The sequence below is a fragment of the Staurois parvus genome, unplaced genomic scaffold, assembly GCF_062004578.1.
Source record: "Staurois parvus isolate SC_StPar_1 unplaced genomic scaffold, SC_StPar_1.0 ptg001113l, whole genome shotgun sequence".
NCBI lineage: Eukaryota > Metazoa > Chordata > Amphibia > Anura > Ranidae > Staurois > Staurois parvus.
In genome coordinates this window covers 96,653-115,682 of record NW_028318909.1, presented here as the reverse complement: position 1 = coordinate 115,682, position 19,030 = coordinate 96,653, and the positions used below count along the sequence as shown (strand labels likewise).

The 19,030-nt window shown below is 43.2% G+C and overlaps 1 protein-coding gene across 1 annotated transcript in view; it reads left to right on the top strand.

Moving 5' to 3' along the window:
- Window positions 1-4,550: 4,550 nt before the first annotated feature.
- WDR46 (WD repeat domain 46) overlaps window positions 4,551-19,030 on the top strand; it is a 47,867-nt gene continuing 33,387 nt past the window's right edge. The window contains exons 1-4 of the mRNA XM_089658949.1: window positions 4,551-4,605; window positions 11,952-12,101; window positions 12,416-12,571; window positions 14,140-14,220. Of these exons, the coding sequence (XP_089515075.1) occupies window positions 4,579-4,605; window positions 11,952-12,101; window positions 12,416-12,571; window positions 14,140-14,220 (414 nt within the window). The 5' untranslated portion in view covers window positions 4,551-4,578. The remainder of the gene's footprint in view (window positions 4,606-11,951; window positions 12,102-12,415; window positions 12,572-14,139; window positions 14,221-19,030) is intronic.

Genomic DNA, 19,030 nt, shown 5'->3' with positions numbered 1-19,030 from the left:
CATTAACCATTTGAGTGCTATCAGGATTTCTTGACCTTCAGAAAACACGGTTCATATTACCCGCTTAAGGGTCACCCTATAGCAGATATACTGCTACAGGGCAGCACCTGTGTGCAGAATCACGTGTGTATTTTTGCATTTCCGGGTAGGGGGCGCACATGCTCTACCTTCACTGCCATGGATGTCGATCACTGGATCTCGGCCGGTAATTACCCACCGGAGCCCAGTGATTACTGAACATATTTGGTGGGGAGGAAGATTGTAAACAAAACAATCTTCCTCCCTTTCTATCAGCTCAAGCACACTGCTCGGGATGGCAGTGCACAATAGTGTCAATGTCGGCTGCAGTCCTGCTAAAAGTTGCTGATCGCTACCATTCCTAGTAGAAGAGAAGAAAAAAATCCCAGTATCTATACCACCATTTGTAGACGCTATGACTTTCACGAAAACCAATTAATTTACACGTATTGGGATTTTTTTTATTTTTTTGCAAGGACATGGAGCAGATTACATTTTGGCCTATATTTATGACAACATTTTTTTTTTTTAATCTTTTCTAAGCTATTTTTATGAATGGCATTCATTCCTATTCAGTATGTACAAGGGGTGTTCAAGTCAAACTGGGGCGTTGTGTTTTTAGGTAATAAAAAATATTTAAAGGAGTGGGAACTGCATCTTTTTAAACAAACGAAAAAAAAAACACAAACCTTACTCCCAGGTACATTTGTACGCGTATCCCAGCTGTTTGCCTGGAAAACTTTGGATGGTTCCAGCATACTGATCCTTATGGCAAACACCACACACTGTTCCATGCACCCACTAAGACTCTGCCATCTTGATGAATGGTCTCTGGACTGGCCTGCAACATGTGCGCCCCCCCATTAGTACTAGGATACACTAGGAGAGAAACAGGAGACCGAGAGACAGAAAGAGGTATAGATGAAGGAAGGAAAGGGAGAAACAAAGGAGAGGGAGAGAGAAACAGGAGGCAAAGAGGAAGAAGGGAAAGAGAGAAAGGAGACCGAGAGAAGTATAAGAAAAAACAATTAGAAATGGGAGACAGAGAAAAAAATGAGAGAAACAGGAGACAGAGAACAAAAAAAGGGGAGAGAGAAGGCACAAGGCTGGCAGGGAGTGTAGATGGGGCAGACACAGGAGAGGGTGGGATGAGGGGCAGCTTTCTACATCCTCTTCTGTCTGTGAGGGGGGAAGCTGTCAGAACCAGGGACTGCATATGCTAACAAATTCCACGCAGTGCTCCAGGGGATGAGGGGGGCTGGCCGCAGGGGGGGAGCATACAGGAGCCCAGGGCATGCAGCCTGCAGGAGATGGATAGGAGAGGCGGCTGGGCGGAACATGGAGGAACTGAGAAATGCAGTCCTCTATGTGATGTCTGGCCGCCTCTCCTATCCAGGCACCCCCGGCCCACCAGGGAAATGCCCGGTGTGCCCTATGGCCAGTCCGGGCCTGCCTACATCTGTGTATCTATGGGAGCTTCATTTCCAGGTGGATGTGATGCTGTTGTTCGTTCCCCCCCCCCCCGTTATTCCAATACACAGAAGACTGTCCACTGTCAGAGAAACTCCTCACTAAGTGGACACTACTTGCATTACGTTTGGGTATCAAACTTTGATAGCTAGTTGATGGTAATTGTTCAGCTACATGGTAGGGTGTTTATTTTGTTAGGGGTATTTATTTATTTTTTTTCCTAACTCTCCTGGTTGTTGGTCGGGTAGTACACACTTCTGGGGGGATAAAATCAGGCCCAGACTGGGACAAAAAATAGGCCTGGGCATTTTAGACTGAGCAGCCAATTTTTCTGTGGGGGTGGGGTGCATTCGTGGGGCAGTTGGTGATGGAATATTTACGGAATATTCTCCGCACTGTAATGTAAAGGAGCACTGTGATATAAAAGGGCATTGTATTGATTACTGTGCCCCTTTACAGCGCAGTCCTCTTTGTATCCTAGTGCCCCTAGAGATCTAATCACAGTGCCCCCCTATATATTCAAGGAGATGGCTCAATCCAGCAAAGACATCCCAGTCCAAAAAAGAGACATCCCCATATAACAAAGAGACAGCCCAGTCCAGCAAACAGCCATCCCCATATAGCAAAGAGACAGCCCATCCAGCAATGAAACAGCTCACCCAGACCAGAGACAGCCCGTCCAGCAAAGAGACAGCCCAATCCACCGCCGAGTTGTCAGTGTGCTGGTTGGTGAAAGAGGGAGGCTGCCGTTGTCCCTTCAGTCTTTTTTTTTTTTTTTTTTTTTTATAGCACAAAAGATAAAAAACGTAGAGGCGATCAAATACCACCGAAAGAAAGCTCAAGTTGTGGGAAAAAAAAGATGTAAATTTAATTTTGGTGCAGCGTTGCATGACCGTACAATTGTCCGTTACAGAAAGGCAGCGCCGTAACTCAAAAATGGCCTGGTCAGGAAGGGGGAAATCCTCAGGAGGGCGAGGGGTTAAAGGAGAACTATAAGAATAACTATTGGTTAAACACAGAAGTAGTTTTTTTTTAAAACTGCTACTATTCCTTTATATTGGCCTCTGAAATTTGCAAATGCAGCAATTTAGAAGTTGGATTAAAGGTTTGGCACTCGGAAACACTTTTTTGAAAGATAAATAGCGTATTGTATATACAACGATACAGATCAGACAAAATGAGGAAGACAAGGTGATACATACAAACACAGAAGGGGAGGCCAAAGAATGGACTTTATAGGCACTGCAACAATAAAATAATATATTCAATAAAGTAACAATTTTAATGAATGTTGCAGTGCTTATAAAGTCCATTGTTTGGCCTCCCCTTCTTTGTTTGTATATATAACCTCTTTCTTCCTTCTTTAGGACGTGGCGCTTGGGAGCTTTGATTATATTCTCAGTCATCACTCTGTGTTGGATACTGTCATTTTTCGAGGAAGGAGGGACGGGGAATTTGTTCCAAATCAGAGACAGTTCCTTGAAATCAGGGACTGTTGGGAGCTGTGCACCACGGCTGACTCATACCTCCCAACTGTCCCTGATTTCGAGGGACTGTCTCTGATTTGGAACAAACTCCCTCTGTCCCTCCTTCCTCCATATTTGTCCCTCATTTTGGTCTGATCTGTATAGTCGTATATAAATTGCACCATTTATCTATTAAAAAAAAAAAACGATTTTTTTTTTTAGTGCTACATCTTTCATCCAATTTCTAAATTGCTGCGTTTGTAAATTTCATAATCCAATATAAAAGAATAGTAGAGGTAAAAAAAAAAACACTTGTGGGCTTAACTTTTCTTTTTTTTTTTTTTTTAATAATTCTCCTTTAATGGGGCGTGCCCTACATTTGCTAATAGGTGTCCCTCATTCCCATCTCAAAAATCTCCCATCTCCATCTCCCTCCTATGGGTGAAACATCCCCCCTTGTCCTTAACCACCTCCTGTCCGGCCATTGTATATAAACGGCTGGACGGTGGCAGTGCAGGGTCGGGTGGCCATTTATAAACGGCCTCCCCTCCCCCTGCTTGTGCGTGCTCTCTGGGAGCGCGCAGCACCGTGATCTGGTGCCCGCTGTGTCCTCTGGAACACCGATCATTGGACAGGACCTCTGTGCGAGGTCCCGATCATGTGATCACTGATTGGCCAATCAGTGATCACATGCAGAGTAGTAAGCAAGATGTCACTTCTGACATCATTGCTTACTACGTGTGAAATCTGTGAATGATCACAGAGGTCACATGGTACAGGGCTATTCACAACAGCCTTGTACCATGTGACAAGCTGTGACCAATCACAGCTCACACAGTAGTTCTCAATGGCTGCAAGAATGCACCTAGAGAGGAGAAATGATTGCTTTTATAGCCTTTATGGGTGTAAAAGCAATCAGTGTAAAAAAAAATAAAAAATCTCCATCACCCCCCCACAAGTAGTACAGTGTCACCATGGTGACACTGTACTGTTAGGGTGACAGTATGTAAAAAATAAAATAAAAATGTTTAAAAATTATAATTTTTAGTTATAAACTAATTTGGGTTATTTTTTTTTTTACTAAAAAGATAATGGAATAAATTTTAGCCAAGATTTATGATGAAATATTATTTATTTGCAAAATTTTATAATAAAAACACTTTTTCAAAATTTTTGGACTTTTCATTTATTTAGCAAAAAAAAATAAAAATCCCAGCGGTGAATAAATACCACCAAAATAAAGCTTTTATCTATCTCAAAAAATGTGAAAAAATTCATATGGGTACAGTGTTGCATGATCGCGCAATTGTCATTCAAAGTGTGATAGCACTGAAAATTGGCCTGGACAGGAAGGGGGTGAAAGTGTCCGGACTAGAAGTGGTTAATCTTCAGCCCTCTGTATACACGTGACAGGTGCTCTTTACTTCTATGGCTTTGTGTCTGAGTCCACCAATGAGAGTTTACACACCGCCCACAGTAAACATGGCTGCCCTGTCCTCACAGGAAGCTTCCTTGTTTTTTCTTTCATCACTCTTTATTAGCCGCGGACAGTCCTCCACGCGTTCCAAGCCGGCTCTTGCTGAAACTTTATTGCTCATTTCCGGTTCCATCAGAGAAGTCCAGCATGGCGTCGTTAAAGCCGCAGAAGCGGGTAAGACACACGTGGGTAGAGGGTTTTCGGGCTTTGCAGCCCCAGCCCGGCCTTTGGGGATGCCAAGCCGGGGATGGACTATAAGTTCCAGCCATCCTTGAAGGCTTTCCTTCGGTAGGACGTTCACCTGCTGGAATGGAGTGTCCCATACTGGGATCGGAGTGTTGGAATGGGGCTGTTGAGGGACTACAAGGCCCAGCATGTCCTGGGATTGGCCCTGCCTGTGTTGATCCCTCATAGAGATGACCCAGTGATGTGTATAGACCCCAGAGAAACATTGGAACTAAGTTTAACTCCTTCATTTCCAACCTGTACCCCTCCCCCCTCCATGCCTAGGCCATTTCTCTGTGTTGTGATGGTCTGACAATTACTCTGTCCTTCTAATTCATTTTATGTCGTGTTTTCAGGCCGAGCTTTCTATTGATGGTGCTTTTTTACATTTGTTTTAGTATATAAAGGGGAAAAAAGGCCGTACATTTTAAAAAAAGTGATGTCCTGACTGCCTGTGGCATTTATTGAGACCCTAACATGCTCCCAGAATTGTTTATTTTGGCCCATAGCTTCTATAGCTCAGACGTCCAGAGTGCAGGGCTCAAGCCGATGCGGTGCACACAGAAACTGCCCCATAACGGTGGGTGGTCAGTGGCAGGGCTGCTGTTAGAAACCACGGGGCCCCACACAGCCAACCTGACAGCTCCCCCCCCTTCCAAAAAAAAACCCATTGTTTACTATGCTTCAGTTATGAATGTGCACAGTGATTGGTACCGATCCGTCACTGTGTTAATTTGGGAAAGGAAGGGGCTGGTAAATGTGATGTATTTACAGGACCCTTTCCCCACTCTCCGTCCTGAGAGATCCTATTGTGTGCTTGCAGCTGCTGAAAGGAGAGGAGGGAAGTAGGCAGCACTGTGGGGGCGAGCGCAAAAAGGGGGGCCTGGGCAGCAGGGGTGGTAATTATTGGAACCAATCCCTTGTATGGCTCTCTGCAGCAGCTGAAAGCCAGCAGGAGGGAGAGGAGAAGAAGCCAGCTTTCAACTGCTGCAGAGAGTCATACAGGGGATCGGTTCCAGTAATTACCCCCTCCCACCATACCAACCACCCTCCCTGCCTACATCCAATTCACCCAGCTGCCTGGTCCCCCTGCTGGCCTGGGTCACGTACATAAGGACTGGTGGTACCCCCTTATTATTATAATACAGGATTTATATAGCGCCAACAGTTTGCTCAGCGCTGTACATTATAATGCGAGACAGTACAGTTACAATACACGAGGGGTTCGAGGGCCCTGCTCTTTCGAGCTTACAATCTAGGAGGGAGGGGATGGTGGTACAGGAGGAGATAGCTGTGGGGGATGGAGTGGTAGGAAGAGTGGAGGAGGTCGGCAATTAGCTGAGGGCGGGGTAGGCTTCTCTGAAGAGGTGGGTTTTCAGGGTGCGCCTAAAGGTGAGGAGGGTAGGTGATAGTCTGATGGATTGGGGGTAAGGAGTTCCAGAGGATGGGGGAGGCCCTGGAGAAGTCCTGGAGGCGGGCATGGGAGGAAGAGACCAGGAAACTAGAGAGTAGGAGGTCTTGTGAGGAGCGGAGAGTACGTTTTGGGTGGTATTTGGATATCAGGTCGGTGATGTAGTTTGGGGCAGTGTTTTGAACAGCTTTGTACGTCAGTGTTAATATTTAGAATTTTATCCGTTGGGCAATCGGAAGCCAGTGGAGGGATTGGCAGAGAGGGGTGGCGGAAGCAGAGCTGTTAGTAAGGTGGATGAGTCTGGCCTCAGTATTCAGGATAGACTGAAGAGGGGATAGCCTGCGGTGGGGTAAGCCGATGAGGAGGGAGTTACAATAGTCAAGGCGAGATATAACAAGGGAGTGAATGAGTTGCTTAGTGGTTTCCGGGGTCAGGAACGGATGTATTTTGGAGATGTTGCGGAGGTGAAGTCTACATGAATTTGTCAGCGATTGGATCTGGGGCTGGAAAGACAGATTGGAGTCTAGGATGACACCTAGTACTCTGGCTTGTGGGGTGGGACTGATGGTGGCATTGTTGGTCATGATAGAGAAGTCGGGGGGGGAAACTAGGAGCTCGGCTTTGGAAAGGTTTAATTTGAGTAAATGTGATGTATTTACAGGACCCTTTCCCTACTCTCCATCGTGAAAGATCCTATTGTGTGCTTGCAGCTGCTGAAAGGAGAAGAGGGAAGCTGGCAGCACTGTGGGGGTGAGCGCAAAAAGGGGGCCTGGGCAGCAGGGGTGGTAATTACTGGAACCGATCCCCTGTATGGCTCTCTCTGCAGCAGCTGAAAGCCAGCAGGAGGGAGAGGAGAAGAAGCCAACTTTCAGCTGCTGCGGAGAGAGTCATACAGGGGATCGGTTCCAGTAATTACTCCCACACACCATACCAACCACCCTCCCTGCCTACATCCAATTCACCCAGCTGCCTGGGCTCCGTACATATGGACTGGTGGTACCCCCTTATCCACGGCCCTGGTCAGAGGTGCACGACCCATAATTAAAGTATAATTGAGAGCAAAACTTTTTCTCTGTAGGACATAAAGGTGCATCTGAGTGCTGCAGTTTTGTTTTTTTTATTGTTTTTTGCACGTTCCTGGCAGCTCATTAATTTCAGTGGGATACCCAATGTGCTGGAACACACAAAAAGAACTACAGGCGCCATTTAAATCATTGCAGTGCGCTAAACCACATGGTACCACAGGCGTGTTGGTGGCCAACATACACGCCTGCGTTTGCAAGCTATGTGGGGTGCCGTTAGCCCCGGTTCATATTAAATGCAATTTGAAATCACAACTTCACTTGAAGTAGCTCAATTTCAAAGCTGCATATCAGTGCGATTTGTACCTCTGAATTCACTGCAGCTTGCAACTTCATTTAAAGGATAAGTTCACCTTTTAGAAAAAATAATAAATGCACTTTTTTTGCAGGTAAAAAAATTTCCATTTATTATTCTTGTCTTCCGGAGCCTGGAAAGCATTGCACCAGTGATCAACAGATCGTTGGTGCCATGCAGGGACGGGATGTACAGGCAAGCAGATATACCGACAGGAAGAATGAATGAACTACCATGGCGCTTCACATCGCCCTGGTAGTTACTTGAGGACTACAATGAGCTTTAATGTTGATAAATGTAAGGTTCTGCACTTGGGGGCTAAGAATATGCTTGCATCATACATACCAGAGGGGTACAACTGGGGGGGGTCAATGGTGGAGAAGAATCTGGGGGTTCTGATAGATCACAAGCTTAATAATGGCATGTAATGCCAAGCTGCGGGTTCTAAAGCGAGCAAAATCCTCTCTTGTATTAAAAGAGGTATAGACTCCAGTACAAATCATTAGTAATACCTCATCTGGAATATGCAGTTCAGTTTTGGGAACCAATTCACAAATAGAACATTGGGGAACTGGAGAAAGTACAGAGAAGGGCAACCAAACTGATTAATGGTATCTAAAATTCGTGTTGTGTAATTTCTCATCTTAGCAGAGCGTGGCAAGGTTAAACACCCCCCCTTCCCCTCCATCAAAACATAGTACATAGTTAGTCTGGCTGAAAAAAGCCAAAAGTCTAAAAAAAAATAAATAAAAAGTTATAATCCTATACCCACAGTTGATCCAGAGGAAGGCAAAAAAAACCCCCCAGTAAAGCATGACCCAATTTGCTCCTGCAGGGGAAAAATTCCTTCCTGATCCCCCGAGAGGTAATCGGATATTCCCCGGATCAACTTTACCTATAAATGTTACTATCCAGTTATATTCTGTGTATCCAAGAAAGAATCCAGGACTTTTTTAAAGTGATCCACTTTTTTAAAGTGATCAAGAGTTGGCCAGAACCAACTCTTGAGGGAGTCTATTCCACATTTTCACAGCTCTTACTGTGAAGAAACCTTTCCGTGTTTGGAGATTAAATTTCTTTTCCTCCAGATGTAAAGAGCGCCCCCTTGTCCTCTGTGATGACCTCAGGGGGAATAACTCTACACCGAGTTCACTATATGAACCACTGATGTATTTATACATGGAGATCATATCCCCCCTTATGTATTATACATGGTGATCATATCCCCCTTATGTATTATACATGGAGATCATATCCCCCCTTATGTATTATACATGGAGATCATATCCCCCCTTATGTATTATACATGGAGATCATATCCCCCCCTTATGTATTATACATGGTGATCATATCCCCCTTATGTATTATACATGGAGATCATATCCCCCCCCCTTATATATTATACATGGAGATCATATCCCTCCTTATGTACAGTTGTGGCCAAAATTATTCAACCCCCAATGCTGTAAAGGGGTTTAGGGACTATAGTGTACATTTGGAATTGTATTCAGAATCAAATCCTACAAGGACGTTGTAACTACCCAAATGCAACTAAAATGACATCAATTGTTTATGTAATACAGTAGTAAATGGTTCTTATGTGGTTTCTTCATTGCCACAATTATTCAACCCCTTAAAGACTACCACTCTGAAGAACAGAGGTTCATACAGGTGCTTTCCATCAGGTATTGAAAACACCTGTGGATGTCACCGAGCAGCAATCAAGCATAATAAGCACCAATTAGGCAGCTTTAAAATGACTGTGATACTCAGCTCCTTCTAGACATTTACTGGTGTGGTTACAAACATGGTGAAGGCAAGAGAATGGTCCAGGAAGACAAGAGAAGAGGTGATTTCTCTTCACAGGAAGGGCAATGGCTATAAGAAGATTGCAAAGATGTTAAACATACCAAGAGACACCTTAGGAAGCATCATTCGCAAATTCAAGGCAAAGGGCACTGTTGAAACGCTACCTGGTCGTGGCAGAAAGAAGATGCTGACTTCGACTGCTGTGCGCTACCTGAAGCGTAGAGTGGAGAGAAGTCCCCGTGTGACTGCTGAGGAACTGAGAAAAGATTTGTCAGATGTGGGTACAGAAGTTTCAGCCCAGACAATAAGACGCACACTGCGTAATGAAGGCCTCCGTGCCAGAACTCCCAGGCGTACCCCCTTGCTGTCTCCAAAGAATAAGAAGAGTCGACTGCAGTATGCCAAAAGCCATGTGGACAAACCACAAAAGTTGTGGGATAGTGTTCTGTGGACTGATGAAACAAAATTAGAACTGTTTGGGCCCATGGATCAACGCTATGTTTGGAGGAGGAAGAACAAGGCCTATGATGAAAAGAACACCTTGCCTACTGTGAAGCATGGTGGAGGGTCAATCATGCTTTGGGGCTGTTTTGCTTCTGCAGGTACAGGGAAGCTTCAGCGTGTGCAAGGTACCATGAATTCTCTTCAGTACCAGGAGATATTGGATGGAAACGTGATGCAGTCCGTCACACACCTGAGGCTTGGGAGACGTTGGACCTTTCAACAGGACAATGATCCCAAGCATACCTCCAAGTCCACTAGAGCATGGTTGCAGAGGAAAGGCTGGAACATTTTGGAGTGGCCATCGCAGTCACCAGACTTAAATCCGATTGAGAACCTCTGGTGGGACTTAAAGAAAGCAGTTGCAGTGCGCAAGCCTAAGAATGTGACTGAACTGGAGGCCTTTGCCCATGAAGAATGGGCGAAGATACCCGTAGATCGCTGCAAGACACTTGTGTCAAGCTATGCTTCACGTTTAAAAGCTGTTATAACTGTAAAAGGATGCTGTACTAAGTACTAAGATTGAATGTCACTTGGGGGTTGAATAAAACTGATAATGCTGTGAGCACAGAAAAGACATTTGTGGTTATTTCATTATAACTGTTATGTTATATTTGTCTGACCTACAAGTGCCTCTTTAATGTAAATGTAAGCAAGATGACTGAATGATCAAAAGCAATGTCAAACTGGCCAAAACACTCAATTTCAGTGGGGGTTGAATAATTTTGGCCACAACTGTATTATACATGGAGATCATATCCCCCCCTTATGTATTATACATGGAGATCATATCCCCCCTTATGTATTATACATGGAGATCATATCCCCCCTTATGTATTATACATGGAGATCATATCCCCCTTATGTATTATACATGGAGATCATATCCCCCCTTATGTATTATACATGGAGATCATATCCCCCCTTATGTATTATACATGGAGATTATACCCCCCCTTATGTATTATACATGGAGATCATATCCCCCCTTATGTATTATACATGGAGATCATATCCCCCCTTATGTATTATACATGGAGATCATATCCCCCCTTATGTATTATACATGGAGATCATATCCCCCCTTATGTATTATACATGGAGATTATACCCCCCCTTATGTATTATACATGGAGATCATATCCCCCCTTATGTATTATACATGGAGATCATATCCCCCCTTATGTATTATACATGGAGATCATATCCCCCCTTATGTATTATACATGGAGATCATATCCCCCCTTATGTATTATACATGGAGATCATATCCCCCTTATGTATTATACATGGAGATCATATCCCCCCCTTATGTATTATACATGGAGATTATATCCCCCCTTATGTATTATACATGGTGATCATATCCCCCCTTATGTATTTTACATGGAGATCATATCCCCCCTTATGTATTATACATGGAGATCATATCCCCCCTTGTGTATTATACATGGAGATCATATCCCCCCCCCTTAATCTTCTCAAGAGAGAGAGAATAAATTCAGTTCCTCTGATCTTTCCTCATAGCTGATCTCCTCCATGCCTCTTATCAGTTTGGTTGCCCTTCTCTGTACTTTCTCCAGTTCCCCAATGTTCTTTTTGTGAATTGGTGCCCAAAACTGAACTGCATATTCCAGATGAGGTGTTACTAATGATTTGTACCGGGGGAAATTATATCTCTCTCTCTCTGGAGTCTATACCTTACCTAATACAAGAGAAGATTTTGCTCACTTTAGAAAGGGATTAAAGTTGGATATTATACTTGCCTTTCCCTGACTTCGTTCCCCCTGGACCTAGGTGAGGGTCACATCATCCTCTTTATAGCCAGATCTCAGAGAACATGATCCTGCACTTTGATGCCACAAGATTTTGGCTAGTAGGCATTACCTGGGATCTTGTCGGCTCAGAGGAAGACATCAACTGTGTACTGCAGAGGCTGGAAAAAAGGTGAATATATTATCTATCACCCCCCCCCCCTTTCCCATGGGTACTTTATGCAGTATTTAGGGAAGGGGGCTACTATGAATAAACAGACCTTATCTGAGGGGCAAGGCCTACTTTACCGCACATGTTCAGGAGACCAGAAGCGATCTGTACTGTTGGCGGAAGTTATTCCGTTTAGGTAACTGTAGGTGGAAGATGTCCTTGATTCTCAGATTGATGAATTACAAATTCCAGATGACCTTTTCTCCTATAGAAAGCCAAGACGCACAATGAAAAGGAGGAAGAGACGTGTCCCCCGCCAGCACAGAGACTTTACCAGAAACAGGAAGGAGGGAAGCAGAAGCAAGACACTGAAAAAACACGTAAACAGAGGAAGATGGGCAAGAAAAATGTGATATCTAGGGTAAGGCAAAACTCCCTATCACTACTGTGTGTGAGGGGGGGGGGGGGTCTGCATGTTTGTCCTGGCTTCAGAAAATTAGGACCTGCAGAATCAGCCCCCCTTCCCCATGGGTACTTTATGCAGTATTCAGGGAAGGGGGCTACTATAAATAAACAGACCTTATCTGAAGGGCAAGGCCTACTTTAACTGCCGCACATGTTCAGGAGACCAGAACCGATCTGTACTGTTGGCGGACATTAGGTAACTGTGGGTGGAAGATGTCTTTGATTCTCAGATTGATGAATTACAAATACCAGATGACCTTTCTCCTGTAGAAAGCCAAGAGGTACTTTGAGAAGGAGGAAGAGGAGGAGAAGCGTCCCCCGCCAGCACAGAGACGTTACCAGAAACAGGAAGGAGGGAAGCAGAAGCAAGACTGTGGAAAAACATGGAGACAGAGGAAGATGAGCAAGAAAGATGTGATATCTGGGGTAAGGCAAAACTCCCTATCACTACTTCTGTTTGGGGGGGGGGTGTCTGCGTTTTTGTCCTGGCTTCAGAAAATTAGGACCTTCAGAATCCGCTCTGGAATTGCACAGACAACACTTACAACACTTTCTACACACTATAAAACAAAGGAATAGCAAGGCAGTGTCCTGCATTATCACTGCAGTTGTCTGTAGGCCATTTTTAGAATGTACAGCCAATAGGTAAAAATGTAATCTTGTGTTAAAACAGAGGCAACTAGATACATATTTAACCCCTGGTCGCCGACGTCACACAAATATACGGCCTCACAGAACTGGGCTTTTTTCCGTGGGGCCGCATATTTGCGTACTTGTCTTTGTTCTGGGAGCGCGCCGCTCTGTGCGCTCCCAGCGCACAGACCGCGGTGTCAATGAGAGCCCCAGGTCCCGTTCTAACAATCGGGACCCAGGACTCCCGATTCCGGGTCACATGATCGCTGTGATAGCCTCTGATTGGCTATCATAGTGATCAGTCACTGTACAGCCCGGCCCCCTTGCTTTTTTCTCTCTCTATGAATGCAGCAGAGAGATACATTGTATCTCTCTAACTCCTGACATAGAGAGAGAAAAAATGTTTAAAAATAAAAGAAGATAAAGAAATATTGAAAAATACCTAGATCAAGGTTTGATCTAGGTCAGTGCCAAGGATAGTGTTTGGGTCAAGGTCAGAGTCAAAGGTCAGGATTTAAAAAAAAAAAAATGCACACTATTGTTTCTGGACTGTACTACGGGTACAAAAAACAATATAACATACACATATATGGTATCTCTGCGATTGTCAAGAGCTGAAGAATTTATTTTGGGTTGTTCTGTGGTGGTAGGTTATGGTAGTAACAAGAAACACACTGCTAAATAATAAAAAAAGTTTTTGTTTTTTTTTACTATTTTGGGCCAGTTTTCCTTTGATAATAAAAAAAATCAGAAGCTATCCATTACCATTTACCACCAAATGAAAGCCCAATTTCTCCTGAAAAAATCAAGGTATAATCCACCTGGATGTACAAAGTAGTTGTGATGATATTGACGGTTTTACTAACACATGTCAACGTTGCAGAATTGTGCTTAGGCATTTAGATTTGTTTTACCCTTAGGCGTGAAGGGGTTAAATGACATGTATAGAAATAGTTTTGTCTGCCTTGGAATTTTGTAATTCTGCACAGCCAGTGTTGTGATCAAACAGCACAGCCAGGTTCCAAAGCTCCACTGCAGTAGCAATACAGCTTGGTCAACAACAAGTCTCAAGAATGCTGATTGGATAGTGAAGGAGTAGCAGTGTACTGAAGATATCATCTCTCTACTCATTGCAATATGTTGTCTGTTGCACGTGTGCTCTGCAGTAGAGTCTGATCCATTCATACCATTAATACCTCTTCCTCTCTGAATACTGCCTAGCAAAGGATATTGAATCAGTTAAAGGAAATCCCATGTAATTACAGAGATAATGTACGCAGCTCAAGGCAGCAAAGGAAATCTTTCCGCAAAGATGCAATAATGTAAAAGTTTTTATTTACTCTGCTTAACTCCTATTGCAGGCAGATGACCCTTTTCCTGGCTTACCCTCCGTGCCTGAAGATCAGCTGGCAAAATATGAGCGGGCGAGGAAAGAGACCCGTGTGAGTATGATGGAAAGGATACAGCCCACATCCTTTCCCTGTGTTTTATGTGATATATACACACAATGGGGAAAATAATGATTTGATTCCCTGTAGGTTTGCCCACATACGAAGAAAAGAAGGGTCTATCATTTTTATCATTGGTGTATTTTAAATGATAGAGACAGAATATCAACCAAAAATCTAGAAAAAAACACAATACAAATGTTATAAATTGAGTTGGAGTTCAGTGAATAAAATAAGTATTTGATCCCCTACCAACCAACCATAATTCTGGCTCCCACAGACTGGCTATGTGCTCATGTGGTACACGGATTAGTTCTGTCAGTTTAAGAAGGTGCTCCTAATGACAACTCATTATGTGTATAAAAGACACTTGTCAACAGAATCTTTCTTCTATTCAAACCTCATCACCTTCATAGACAAGACCAAAGAGCTGTCAAAGGACATCAGGGACAAGATTGTAGACCTGCACAAGGCTGGAATGGCCTACAAGACCATCAGCAAGGAACTTGGTGTGAAGGAGAAAACTGTTGGAGAGATTATTCGCAAATGAAAGAAATACAAAATCACCATCTAAACCATAAAATGTTGCGCTACATTCAAACTAATTAAAGTAAATGTGGAATTCAATAAAATAATAGCAATAATAATAAATATAATAGAAATTTGTGCTAGGTGATAACACAAAAATGATAGCAAAACACAAACTTAAATCAATACGCATGTGCATGAAAACCCCCATTCACTAACATGGGACGACTTTGGATTGGCTGTAGGGATTTTCTCAGCACAATTGACATTTCATCTATACCTGGAGAAGAGCTGAGTGGGAATATTATATCCTGAGAAGTGGTTTTGGAGTGATTCGGTGCCTGGAGGATCTGTGAGAGGGATCCATATTGCTCTTTGACCCGCAAGGGTCAAAGTGATGAGGTGAGAGGCTAATCCAGAAGGTGGTTGGATTCACAAGCTCTATCTACACCCAGATACCTGCACGTTTTGTTTTCACCTGTGGTCACTTTACAGCATATTGGAAACACAGTTTACCAAAATATTTTTTCACCTTTTTCCATTATTGGACCTTTTTTTCACCTTTAATATTCCATTATTGGACTTTGAGTTTGCGTGTATTATTTAGATATATTTCACTTCACATATTTGCACGTGTGATGTAATATATGTATGTGCATTTTTCATGCACATGCGTATTGATTTAAGTTTGTGTTTTGCTATCATTTTTGTGTTATCACCTAGCACAAATTTCTATTATATTTATTATTATTGCTATTATTTTATTGAATTCCACATTTACTTTAATTAGTTTGAATGTAGCGCAACATTTTATGGTTTATATTCACTTGATCATTGGTATATGATTTAATGTTAGCAGCTGTTTGGGGTTCATTTATTATTTTAATTTGTTTTAATACACATTTGGAGCGCAGGAGGGTCACACCATTATTACAAAATCACCATCAATCGCCCTTGGTCTGGAGTTCCATGCAATATTTCGCCTCATGGCGTAAGGATGATTATGAGAAAAGTGAGGGATCAGCTCAGAACTACATGGGAGAAGCTTGTGAATGATCTCAAAGCAGTTGGGACCACAGTCACCAAACAAACCATTGGTAACACAGTACACCACCATGGACTGAAATCCTGCAGCACCCGCAAGGTCCCCTTCCTCAAGAAGGCACATGAAGGCCCGTGTGAAGTTTGCCAATGAACATCTTAAATGATTCCGAAATGGATTGGGAGAAAGTGCTGTGGTTAGATGAGACAAAAATTGAGCTCTTTGGTATTAACTTGACTCGCCATGTTTGGAGGAAATAAAGTGCTGACTATGACCCTGAGAACACCATCCCTACAGTCAAGCACGAAGTTGGAAACATTATGGGGCTGTTTCTCTGCTAAAGGTACAGGCTGACTTTGCCGCATTGAGGGGGCCAATGGACGGGGCCATGTATTATAAAATCTTGGATGAGAACCTTCTGGAGATTGGTCGTGGATGGGTCTTCCAGCATGACAATCGCCCAAAACATACTGCTAAGGCAACAAGGGAGTGGCTCAAGAAGAAGCACATTAAGGTCATGGAGTGGCCTAGCCAATCTCCAGAATTTTACCATTTGCCGCCCGGCCAATAGCCGTTTGGCGGCCGGCAAAATGCTTTAGCTTTCCGGGTGGACGCCGTTTGGCATACTTCCGGGCATGTGCAGTTTTCTCGCTTGCAGAGCAGCGCATCCTGTCACCGGCCGTGTACCTCGGACACGGGCGATGACAGATCTGAGTATCAGCCCCATTGCCGGTACCATGTGACCTGCTGTGACCAATCACAGCAGGTCACATGACAGTTGTATACAATGGATGGCTTCATTCATGCCATCCATTGTATACTAGTATCTAGCTGTGAATGGTCACAGTGATCACATGCACATGTCATGTGATTAGCTGTGGCCAAATCACAGCTAAGCACAAAAAAAAAAAAACCCTGAATGAATCGATTTCATTCAGGTAAATGCTTGCTTATAGCAAAGTAATTCTTTGCTATAAGCAAATTATGTAAAAAAAAAAGAAAATACTGATCACTTCCCCAAAGTAGTACAATGTTACTATGGTAACATTGTACTACTTTGAACATAGTGAAATATGAAAAAAAAATCTTAAAAAAAGAAAAAAAATGTAAAAAAAAGTTAGAAAATAATAATAAAAAAAATATATATATATTTTTTTTTTCATACTGTCACCAGTCAGTGTCCCTGATCACCGCCATGCCAGTTATACGATGACGCTGTACTGCACTGGTGACAGTATGTGAAAAAAAAAATAGTGAAAATAATTTTTTTGATTTTCCGAAAAATTATGACAAAAAAATACAACTTCAAAAAACTCGCCATTCCTCTTATGAAGTACGTCGGACTGTCTACTCTGCAAAAAGGGGTCATTTGGGGGATATCTGTACTGTTCTGACATTTGGGGGATATCTGTACTGTTCTGACATTTGGGGGATATCTGTACTGTTCTGACATTTGGGGGATATCTGTACTGTTCTGACATTTGGGGGATATCTGTACTGCCCTGACATTTGGGGGATATCTGTACTGTCCTGACATTTGGGGGATATCTGTACTGTTCTGACATTTGGGGGATATCTGTACTGTTCTGACATTTGGGGGATATCTGTACTGTTCTGACATTTGGGGGATATCTGTACTCTTCTGACATTCTTGGCCCTCAAGAAATTAGATTGGCCGTCAGTGCTTCAGGAATGATCAATATTCAGATATATCCCATAGTTTGTGAACTCTATAACTTTCCTACAAACTAAAAAATACATGAAGAAAACGATAAAATTTTAGTTTGGGTACAATGTTGTATGACCGCGCAATTGTCATTCAAAGTGTGAGAGCGCTGAAACCTGAAAACTGGCCTGGGAAGGAAGGGGTAAAATTGCCCGGTATTGAAATGGTTAATCCTATAGAAAATATATGGAGGGAGCTGAAACTTTGAATTGCCAAATGACAGCCAAGAAACCTTAAGGATTTAGAGAAGATCTGTAAAGAAAGAGTGGACACAAATCCCTCCTGAGATGTGTGCAAACCTGGGAACCAACTACAGGAAACGTCTGACCTCTGTGATTGCCAAGAAGGGTTTCTCCACCAAGTACTAAATCATGCTTTGCTTGGGGATCAAATACTTATTTAACTCACTGAACGGCAACTCAATTTATAGCATTTGTATTCATGTGGTTTTTCTGGATTTGTGGTTGATATTCTGTCTCTGTCATTGAAAATAGACCTATGATAAAAATTGTAAAGCCTTCAATTCTTTGTACGTGGGCAAACGTACAAAATGTGCAGGGGAACAAATAATTATGTTCCCCATTGTATGTGAAAACACACACGTCATTGGATTCAGGTGTTCCATTCACCTCCATAGACTGCATGTAAAGACAGGCGATATAGTATATATACATACTGATCACACATTTATTCATTATTTTGTTACAATAACATCTGAAAGTGGGTGGGATATATTAGGCAGCAAGTGAATATGTTGCCCCTGAAGTTGATGTGTTGAATACAGAAAAAATGGGCAAGCATAAGGATTTGAGCGACTTTGACAAGGGCCAGATTGCAGTGGGTAGACAGCTGGGTCAAAGCAACTCGAAAACTGCAGCTCTTGTGGGATGTTCCTGGTCTGCAGTGGTCAGGACTGACCAAAAGTGGTCCATGAAGAAAAACCATCTAACCAGCAACAGGGTCATGGGCAGCCAAAGCTCATTCTTACACATGAGGAGCGAAGGCTGACCAGTGTAGTCCAATCCAGTTGAAGAGCTACTGGAGCTCAGATTGTTGAAAAAAATAATGCTGGTTGTGATAGGTGTCAGAACACACCTTGTTGTGTATGGGGCTGTGTAGCCCCATGCTGACTCGTGTCCACAGCCAAAAGTGCCTACAATGTGCACATGAGCATCAGAACTGGACCACGGAGCAATGGAAGAAGGTGGCCTGGTCTAATGAATCACGTCTTCTTTTACATCATGTAGATGACCGGGTGCCTGTGCATCACTTACCTGGAGAAGAGATGGCACCCAGATGCAAAGCATATTCATCATTGAACCTGCCTGTTTCCCTCACTGATGACTCTTCTTTCTAGCACATCTCCTGCTCTTGTTAGGGCACTTTCACACTAACACTTGCAATCACTCTTCAGAGAGCATTTGATAGGCAGTGAGCAAGTGTTGGATCACCGACTTCTTTAACCTCTTGAAACTCGACAACCCCATGCATTGCACGTTGTTGTAAGG